The sequence below is a fragment of the Peromyscus maniculatus genome, chromosome 3 (genome assembly GCF_049852395.1).
Source record: "Peromyscus maniculatus bairdii isolate BWxNUB_F1_BW_parent chromosome 3, HU_Pman_BW_mat_3.1, whole genome shotgun sequence".
NCBI lineage: Eukaryota > Metazoa > Chordata > Mammalia > Rodentia > Cricetidae > Peromyscus > Peromyscus maniculatus.
In genome coordinates this window covers 48,340,849-48,352,071 of record NC_134854.1, presented here as the reverse complement: position 1 = coordinate 48,352,071, position 11,223 = coordinate 48,340,849, and the positions used below count along the sequence as shown (strand labels likewise).

The 11,223-nt window shown below is 36.7% G+C and overlaps 1 protein-coding gene across 1 annotated transcript; it reads left to right on the top strand.

The window, feature by feature from the left end:
- Window positions 1-4,583: 4,583 nt before the first annotated feature.
- Window positions 4,584-5,522, top strand: LOC102912153 (olfactory receptor 2A7-like). The gene has a single exon (XM_006985048.1). The coding sequence runs from the start codon at window positions 4,584-4,586 to the stop codon at window positions 5,520-5,522; it is 939 nt and encodes a 312-aa protein (XP_006985110.1).
- The last annotated feature ends 5,701 nt before the right edge of the window (window positions 5,523-11,223 follow it).

Sequence of the window (11,223 nt, the reverse complement as noted above, 5' to 3'; positions counted from 1 at the left end):
TGATGAATTGATAGTTCTAAATAATAAATTTGACATGTATAATTTAAATAGTAAAATATATAAATTTATAATGAAAATTATATTGAATAAAAGAAAAAGCAGAGAGATGGCTCAGCAGTTAAGAGCATTTGCTGCTCTTTCAGAGAACCCAGGTTCAATTCCCAGCACCCACATGGAGGCTCATACTTGTCTGTAGCTCCTGTTCCAGGGCAGCTGACACCCTCACACAGACATACATGCAGGCAAAACACCAATGAATATAAAACAAAAATAAATTGTTAAAAGAAAAAGGCACATTAAAGGAAAACTTCAGTGTTCAACTCAGAGGTTACAGTGACCACAGAACATTATTTACATAGGAGCAAATGTTATTTTAAAAGTTTAAGATGATCAAAATGAAAAAAACATGGTTCTTTTTTATATTAGAAAAGCCAATATAATAGATGACATTTTAGTAAGAAGGAGATGGGAGCATATATTCAAATTAGGAACAAAAAATTAGAGGAAAATTCACTGATTTTTTTTTAATGAAAATAGAATGCTGTGGATAAAGTGTGTTTCAATAAATTCTAAAAGATAAAAGATAGCTTAAACTAATTATGTAAAAATGGAAAATTTAAGTCGGGTGGTGGTGGTGGTGGCACTCGCCTTTAATCCCAGCACTCAGGAGGCAGAGGCAGGCAGATCTCTGTGAGTTCAAGGCCAACCTGGTCTACAGAGTGAGATCTAGGACAGGCATCAAAACTACACAGAGTAACCCTGTCTCGAAAACACCAAAAAATAAAATGAAATAAAAAGAAAATTTAAATAATAAAATTTCAGGAAAATGACTTTAACATGAGAATTTTCTAACTAAGAAATTCCAATACATTTTACCAATCTTCAAGTAACAACTAATTGTCTTGTTACATAAAAGATTTTGAGACTAGGAAGGAAAATGACCCAGCTCACTTTATGAAGCTAGCCTAACATTGATAATAATAATAATAATAATAATAATAATAATAATAATAATAATAATAATAAATTTAAAAAAACATGGAAAAGGACAGTAGAAGAAAAGGAATTGGTTGAACACATCTCAGCAATGGACCAAACCTTTAAGTGCAGTAAAGCAGAATAACAATATTAGGGAGAAAATGTGGTTTATATGTCTGTAGGTAGTGAACTGGACAATCAACAATGTACGGGTAAGGCTGACTGGACCGTTAGACGTGCACCTGAGCAAGGGTGTAGCACAGCTCTTGTCACCAGCCAGCCTCCTAGTAAACATCTCTGCACAGAAGTCATTCTAAAGTGACCAGGGGTTACTGTTTTCCCTATTAAATATCGTTAAATTATTACTTCCTTAGAAGGTTGATATATACAGTAAAATAGCTAATATAGGAAAATATATATTTTGCCTCTTCATTTTTGACTATGAGAAAAGAAACAGATAAAAGAATCAAAGAAGTATTTAAGCCACAAAAAAAAAGACATCATTAGCTGTCTCTGTTACAGTCCATGAAGTTACAAAGCAGGGTCAGCTCATCTGTAGTTCAAGGTGAGAAAATAGTACTGATAGCTCTGGAGAAATCTTAACCTTTTTTCCTCTCTGGGCCCAAAATCACTAGAAATTGAAGAAGAGAAATTGTTTCCTGGTGAAATGTTCCTTCTTTGTTTGTGCCTAGTCAAATTTACAGAATAATAGTTAACAAGTCCCTTTGGGATAGTTTATCCACTTTCTTGACTCCTGAACATGTTCCCCACAGCTGCTGTTGGTATTACTATCTGATCTTATTTTATGAATTACATTCCTTATGGGGCCTTGAGCTACACACACGTGCACGCACACACACACACACACACACACACACACACACACACACACACACCTGTTTAAAGGAGCATTTGTTAGTTAACATGGAAATGGTTCCAACTTCCCACTGAATGCTATTTAATCTATTTGGATGTCAGTAGGTAGGGATTTTTTGAAGATCTTGAAATTATAATAAATCAAGTAATTGCATTACATTGGAGGCATCCTGACCTAGAAGTCATCATATTGATTCTTGAGTATGGATCATGGACCACAGTGAGTGAAGACAACATCAATATTCTCATCTTGTCATAAAATTTTCTCCAGGGAAAACCAGAGTTAAGAGCAATGACAGCCCTTTTCGGTTAAAGGGCCAAGCTCTGGTGTGTGTGGTGGGTGTCTTTTCCTCCCCTTTCCAAATTCCAGCATATATTAGGAGGCGATTGAGCTACAGGAAAATAAAGTCATCTCATTTGAGAGAAACTCCATCTCTTGGGGTCTACTCAGAAGAAAAGAATTTCCACACTAACAGCTACTTGTTTCTCACCCTCTGTATTCAATGTGTCTTCACTTATTCATTTGTAAGTTTGAGGAAAGTTTCTTTTATAATCTAAACTTTATTTATTATGCAATTTTAGATAGAACAAAAAATACAGCTGAAAAGGTAACTGTTACTGTCTATTCTTTTTTAAATTCCTGCTATTAATAGACTTAGTTACCAAGACAATCTGAAAGCTATCAACTCTTTAGATACACTTAATATGGGTAATTTTCTTTGATGCTGTTGCATTTATTAAAATTGTCAGATTAGCTCTTTGAGAGATTTGCTCATAAAGATTTCCATTTCTTCATGAAATTACTGAAAACTGGGCTAATGATCCAGAACAAAAGCACTCTGGAGGATATATTCTTGAATATGAAACTCTTTTTTCTGAGGAGGAGAAGTGGGAGAATTATTGTATGTGTGTGTATCTTTCAACAAGAAGGTTACCTGTGCTGATGAGGAGGGGTACCTCCTACATCTACCACCACAGCATATAGCAGAATATAGTGCATGTTCAGCAAATGTCTGTGGATTTTACAGTGTGTGCTTTTGTGAATAACTTAAATTAGTGCTCACTGGGTTGTTCTTTTTTATTTGACTCTGCATTCATCATATAAAATTTTAGAAATATCTTACAGTGAAGGTAACTTACTAACATATTCTAAATTTTAGGTAAAGTTGTTTTAAACATGAAAGCAATATTTTATCTTCATTGCTTCCAAATATTAAAGAAATACTGTATTGAAATAAATAACCACTTTCCTATACATTGGATTAACTGAATCCTCTAGTTAAATTACCATCCTATTTCATCTTTCCAATGATACAGGAATCTGTCTTTAATAAATGGTTAATGAATCTCTCATGTAAAAGATCAACTGGAATGAATTTTAATCCTCATAAAGCAATTACCTTTGCGGGGGATGACTCCAATAGTCACAAATACATTTCATGGACTAAGATAATAATTGTCTCTCTATAATTTCTTGTATTTGACTTAAGATAAAACAAAAATTTATTCATGAAACCTTTCAAATATTACAATATAACTGAGACATATTGAGAGGAACTAAGTTATGAGTTTTTCTGATATTTTTATTTTAAATGTGAAGTTCACATGAATTCTGGACTAAAGAATGGCATAGAGTTAAACAAGAAAGCTGCCGCAATGGTTTAAAAGTTGCAGTTCAAAGCTTAGAAAACCCTCTCTTTTGAAAGGGTTTAAACAATTGAACAGCTGCAAAAGAAAATACCACTGGGATCATAAAGTAATTAATTTACATTGTCCTTACCTATACATAGCAGATTCTTTAAATATGAATCTACAGTGAAGGCCTAAACTCTAATCTTTGGTTCTGATCAACATTATATTGAAAGCGTAAAAATATCATAAAATTATTTACATAGCATTTTTACTGATGAAACTGGATGGAATAGGCCAGAATAAAAGACAATATGGCAAGTACACTGAACAATATTAGAATTCAAGAAAATATATACATTTATGTGTACTCATTTTGAGCATGTATTATACAGATGTTTCTTAAACAGGATGTGGGAAAGACAACAGAATTTTCTGAGTGTGGACAGGGATATATATGTGTATAAAATGAAGTATAATGTAACAGAAGCAAAAATAACTCTGTTCTGACCCTGTGACCATCTTTGGGGACAAAAATGGAAAAGACAGTGGTCCCTAACATAAGCTTACCTAGAGTTATAACAACCTTCCAATCTCTCTGTTATTCAAGTGTGACGTTATTGTTTGCGTCTTATTAGTACTGAAATGTAGGCCAGTAAAGATCAAAATTATAACATACTTTGCATTTGTAAGAAAATTTGATACTTCTGTCATTGACATGCTCACTCCTCAACTTCATTCTACATGAAAATGACCATACACAGCACACATGTGCCCACCTGTCTGATGCAACTGAACTATACATCCACCACCATGATGGGAACTTATGAACACGTTTTAATGAAAATTGCTTTGAACATGAAAGTAGTATTTGCTGAAAATGTAATATGATATTAGCATTTAGTGTATAGAATGCACATTTCCTTCAGATTCATTTGGAATATACAAAAATTTTTAGTTAGTGATTATCAAGAATATCGTGAAGGATTTTCTGAAAAAGCACTCAATGTGATACTCACAGGAGCACTGTTTAAAAACCTACCTTGAACATTCACACTGTGTTCAAACTTGGTGAGGTTCTTTGTCTCTTTCACAGGGAAATGGGAAATCAGACCTCGGTTACACAGTTCATTCTCTTGGGATTTCCACTCAGCCCAAGGATGCAGATGCTCCTCTTTGCCCTCTTCTCCCTGTTCTATGCCTTCACCCTGCTGGGGAATGGGACCATCGTGGGGCTTATCTGCCTGGACTCCAGACTCCACACTCCCATGTACTTCTTCCTGTCCCACTTGGCCATCGTTGACATTGCCTATGCCTGCAACACAGTGCCCCAGATGCTGGTGAACCTTCTAGACCCAGCCAAGCCCATCTCCTTTGCTGGATGCATGACGCAGACCTTTCTCTTTTTGACATTTGCACACACAGAATGTCTGCTCCTAGTGGTGATGTCCTATGATCGATATGTGGCCATCTGCCACCCCCTCCGATACACTGCCATCATGAGCTGGAGAATTTGTATCATCCTAGTGGCGACTTCCTGGATTTTAGGAGTTCTCTTGGCCCTGGTCCATCTATTATTACTATTACCATTGCCCTTCTGTGGATCTCAAAAAGTAAATCACTTTTTCTGTGAAATTATAGCTGTTCTCAAACTTGCCTGTTCAGACACCCACGTCAATGAGATCATGGTTTTGGCTGGGGCTGTGTCTGTGCTTGTGGGGCCATTTTCTTCAATTGTGGTCTCTTATGCTCATATTCTGTGTGCCATCCTGAAGATCCAGTCACGCCAGGGGCGCCAGAAAGCCTTCTCCACCTGTTCCTCCCATCTCTGTGTTGTTGGACTCTTTTATGGTACAGCTATTGCCATGTACATTGGGCCTCAACACGGGAACTCCAATGAGCAGAAGAAATATCTCTTGCTATTCCATAGCCTTTTCAATCCTATGCTCAACCCACTGATCTATAGCTTGAGGAACAAAGATGTCAAAAGTGCTCTGAAGAGGATGCTCATAAAGGAGCATACCTCTCGGGAGCATTAAATAATAAAGACCTTGCGAAACTCTTAGAATTACTTTCATTCAATATTGACCAGGACTTGTAAACTTGTTCAAAGGCATACTTTCCCTTTTCTTACAAGAGCCTTCTCATACTTTCAAAGAACCTCCCTGTGTTTCATCTCCTCTAGCTTTGCAGATTGGAGGAGCACAAGCAACCCAAACACACTAGCATGACAGTAAACTGGCTTTTAATGTGGCTAAAAGTAACCATCAGTCTCACCCAGCTACCAACCGTGTGAGCTACAATAGCAACCAGCCTGAAAGATAAACCCACTGATACAATAGTGATAAAAACAAACAAAAACAAAAAAAAAGGCTGCATCAATCCTGGCAAGAAAAGCTAGAGTCTGCTTAAAGATGAACATGTGAAAATAGAGTGGGATGGGAGTGAAGTGGTAAACAGGAAGGCAAACTGGGCACTATTCAGTGGCTGAATAACTATAAAGAATCAATAGAGAGAAGGAGTTTTATTCTGCTGAAGACACACAAATCATGAGTTCATCTCAGTGAAAGATCACAAGCCAATAATTCATGTGAGCACTTCTCAGGATGAGGTATAAAACATTTTCACCACACCCTTTCCCAACTAGTGGGCCTTGTCTTCTCTCACTAATTGAGCAACTATGACCTTGACTTCTGGTAGTTTGTTTTAACGTTGTGCTTTCTTGGACTTGATATAAATGGAATATAGGCCCTCAAAGTGTTCACTGTTTTAATATACCTTCTCTCAATCATTATTCTGTTTGTCAGATTTGTCCATAGTAGGTGGAGGTATAGTTTGTTCATATACATTGTGTTCTATGAACACATCACAACATATTGATTCTATGGGGGGGGGTATTGGAACTGTCTACAATGTGAGTTGTAATAAATAACTGTTGTGTAAATGTTGTGATACACATCTTTCAGAAGGCATCTGGGATCACTGTTTTTGGATATACAGCTAAGGGAGTATTGGGTAATGGATGCCCTAGACTTGGATCTTCTTTACTATGAATGCCTGACTGTCTGGTTATGAAAATATTATCATTTACTCATGAGCTGAAATAGCCTCAAACTGAGCAAGAATTGATAATGCAATAATGAACTGAATGTTTCCTCTACCCAGCTGGCTTTGCAGTCTAATAAGGGTGCTATTTTGGTGTTAATTTTCATAGATATATTACTGGCTCATAAGCCTATCTAACTTTCTTCTGGGCAGAACAAACAAGAATAAGGCATGCATTTATTCCTTTGTGATTGATTTCATCTTCTTAATGAACAACAACAAAAATCTGGAGTGCCAGGGGAAATGAAGTTTAAGTTACTAAATTGTATGTGGGAGCAAAAGGATTTGAAACATTTAGGTTGCAATATCTTAGCCTTGTCTGATATAATAAGCTTGGAGAAAAAACCTGGGCCTTGCATCTGTCAGGCACTCTACCACTGAGATTTGCCCGTGGCTTTAAGTCTCTTTTTAATCTAACTTTATTCTGATACCTGTATTGATTTCCCTAGAAGATATATTTAATTTGGGTGAGGGTTGAACATTTTAAGATAACTTTGATATCTCTGAGCCCATTCTAGGACCTGTCTAGTCATCTATCCTGGAGCATTCATCTCTGAAAGTGTGTTCTTTGATTATGCTTTGTCAATATCAATTGCTCCTTTGTTGTGTCAGCCCCATCTAAGTGAGGTGGTAAACCTCTGGCCTCACCTACAAGGCTCTTCTATTCCAATTGCAACTATAGCAATTTCCTTTGAAGGCACTGCCTTGCTTTTCTGGCATATGCCCTGACCACTGCCACCTGGGATTCCATGTCTAATTTCCTTCCAGAAAATACAGAGGTAGTGGGGAGCTAGGAAAGCTGTCCCAGGCACCTCGACCTAACCAAAAGCATTCCCATGTGACCCTGCTGACTTTATTGTGAAGTGGCTTCCCTTCCTGATGGTCCCTTGCCAGAAATATAACTAGGGAATGGAGGGAAATATTTCCTATGCTTTCAATTCTGGTATCATTATTTGTATCAATCCTTTGTCATTTGAAAGCATGAGAAACATAACATGGACATGCACCCGGCCACCCATTTTTCCATGTCTTCCTTTCCCTTATACTTCACTGAAATTGAGGGACAGATTTTCCACTCTTCCCAAGTGGCCTGACTTTTCTCTAGTAGTTGTGTTTAGAACTTTGGTGGATCTATTAGCCTAGATCTCCCTCTCTAAGCCAAATCAAGCCAGTTGTAAATGCTTCTACAACAAAATTGTATTAGAAATGAGGAAACGCAGAAGTAAGGCAAGAGAGTGGGGAGAAAAGGTTCAAGGGAGATGCACTAAAAGTAGCCCCACTTAAGGGCCTCTGGCAGTGAGAGCAGGACTTATCCTGGGTACACGAACTGGCTTTTAGAGCCCATTCCCTATGGTGGGATGCCTTGTGCAGCCTTGATGCAGCAGGGAGGGGCTTGGCCCTGCCCAAACTTGGTATGCCAGCCTGTGTTGATTCCCCAAAGGAGGCCTTACCCGCAAGAGGAGTGGATGAAGGGTAGGGAGGAGGTTGGGGAGAATGGGAGAAGGGGAGGGAGGGGGAATTGTGCTTGGTATGTAAAATGAAAATAAATTTAAATAAATAAAAGACAGTAACCCCACTTAGTGTGAAAAATAATAGATTGCTTCTTGCATGTAATTGTCTTTGGGAGATCTTGTCAAATATTTCATGCAGGACAATCCACCCAGACACAGCTAGAGAGAATAATTTAATTGCTGGTTGTTGTCATCCATTGACCAAAGGTATGCCTCACTCAATTGGGTATTAATTACCTTACACTGGAAGTAACATATACATTGCCATCATGGCAATCAACTAGTCTGAGACTCATGTCCAGGGGCCAAAAGAGATCCACAGACCAAAAGCAATAGAAATGCTAGATGATGAGAGACAAGGTCCTTTTGGGTTATACTTGGCTATGAACAACTGAACAATGGAGTGTAGAATTGACTCTTTTTACCTGTGAATCTGATTAAATTATTCCAAATTGAACTTTGTAGCATGGGACTTATTTATGAACTAGAGTAATAGTGATGTAGTTTCATTCCATAGTCATTTGGATTTGAGATCCTACCTTCATCTACAGGAATAAGTAGAGGTTAGAAGAATCCATTCTGTTTCCTTGACTACCTGTTCTTTTCCTTGTTACACAAGTGTGGGAATGCTACTTCTATGATATGCCAGAGAAAACCATGTCAAGGCAAAGTACCTTCTTAAAGATAAAATGTTAGGTTAAAAATTAAAACAAATGAATATCATTGTAAGTGCAGGATATTTTTAAATGAAAACAAGCTATGTCAACAGAAGATTGTATTTTCTCTTTGGGTCATTACCAGTTTTCAACAATCACTGGTTGCAAAGATGCCAGATACTTTTGTTACAAAACTTTCAACTATATAAATAGTGAAATCAGAATCGAAGATTATTCATAAGACAAGGCTCTCCATCCTTAGGTACCAGGAATGAAGAACAAGAAATATGCCTCATATTTGATTATAACTAAGGAATTCAGAAAACAGTAAAATTATTCTATAAAAGAACTGTCTGACAGTAGGTATATTATTTTAAATGATATTTAAGATTAAACAAAAAAGTTTGAAGACATAAAAGAAAAAGGAGAAGAGGTATTTGTTAGACTTTTATACACAAACCATCTGTGCTTCATAATCATCCCACATTATTTTTCTCTTTCTCTTTTATTTGGAACTTTTATTGGTAGTTTTTTACATAGTAGTCTTACTTTCTGAAGACTGTGGTCTACCTTATAATAATCAGCCAATATTTATTAAATTCAAATTTCATGCATTTCTGCCTTACAGAACCATTTAATTATTTTATAGTCATTAAGGCCTTATCAGAATATTACATCTGTTTTCCAACTCTTCTTTTTTCCATCCATTTTGCTTACCATATCAGTCATGGCTGTGTTGAAGTTTTTGTTTGGAGTCTTACTGTTTTAGGACATTTAATCTCAGGCTGACACTTTTCATTCTTGATTATTTTCATTCTTTCACAATTTCACATTTTTGAATGTGAAATTGTAGAGGTTTTCTATTTTAATGTTTCAGATATGTAAAGTTTTATTTTCATACTTGCAAGCAATTATAATTGAAGCAGATTGCTCATATATGTAGCATGTGGATTTTATTTGTAGAATGTGTTCATACTAAATTTCCCCATCCAACATGTAACATGATTGTAATTCCAGTTCTCCCAGCACATTGAAGTTCTACAATCACGTCAGCCTCACTGAGAACCACTCAGATGCCAGCACCACAAACACTGTTGTTGGCTGTCTCTTCAGGAGCCTTGGCAACTCCAAAATTTGTACAGACCAGAGGGAAAGACTGGTGCAAACTTTAGAGGCTCCTCTTGTACATAATCGTCTTCATCACCCTACTCCCAAGTCCCAACTTCCCCACTGGTCCTAAATCATAACTGTTTTTTTTTATTATGCTCAGGGAACTTACTGCTTTCCCCTAAATGTCTCCTGACTGCTGTTTGAATAAAATATATCTAGAGAGAAAGCTTGTTCCGATGTGAGGCTCATCTCATATTTTTTTTTCCACAAGGACGTAGCACTGGGCCATTCTCACAACTGAAGAGTGATTTGTACATTTCCTTCAGTTTTATAATTACTTACAGTGGATAGAAAAGAATGATCTCAAATACTGTGGGGTCTTGTTCTGCAATTGACATTGACATGCTGTATACAGTACTGGGTTTCATAAAGACATTTTCATACAAGTATATAATGTACTATGCCTATGTTCCCCCATAGTCTTCTAACATCTCCTTTCAGACTTCTGCCCCATCTCATTAATTTCCTTTTCTCTCCCAATTTAATTTCTACTGTAATATCATATTAAAAGTTATTGTGTGCATGTGTGTGTGTGTGTGTGTGTGTGTGTGTGTGTGTGTAATCCATAGCCACAAATGACAGAAAACATGTAATATTTGTCTTTCCAAGTCTGAGTTATTCTATTTAATCTGATTCCAATTCCAGATAGTTTCCTACAAATGACATGATTACCTTCTTCTTTATAACGGAATTAAAATTCATTGTTCATATACACTATCCCTTCCATAGTTCATAAACCTGCCATCATGAATAGTGCTGCAATAAACACTGAGATGCAAGGATCTTTGTGATATGCTGACTTAGAGTCTTTCAGGTAAATACCCACAAGACTACAGCTGGGTCATATGGTAGACTGATTTTTAGTCTTTATTATTATTGTATTTTAATTATTTCAAACACCCTTTAAATTTAAATATATGATCATATTCTTCCCCTCCCTTAAGTCCTTCCAGATCTTCTCCCTCTCCCAACCCATCCGACAACAAACAAAAACCCAAACAACAAACACCCCCCAAAACCACAGAAACAATATAAAACCACACACCCCCAAAAACTTTCTCCCTTCACTTATCTTATTTCTCTAGCTAAGACTTCAAGCATTATACTGAACAATACTGAGAAAATAGACGTATTTGTCTTGTTCCTAATTTTACTGGAAGTTTGTGATGTTTCTTCCTTTGTGGCATAATGCTGGTTATAGGTTAACACTGAATTCTTTGTAGATATCCTTGTGGATCTTTCCTCTTAGTTTCTTCACACCATTAATGGCGTTAATCTGGCTGTCATTCATCCTTATT

Bases quoted from the DNA above. Each gene is read 5' to 3' on its own strand.
- LOC102912153 (XM_006985048.1), top strand. From the start codon at position 4,584: ATGGGAAATCAGACCTCGGTTACACAGTTCATTCTCTTGGGATTTCCA.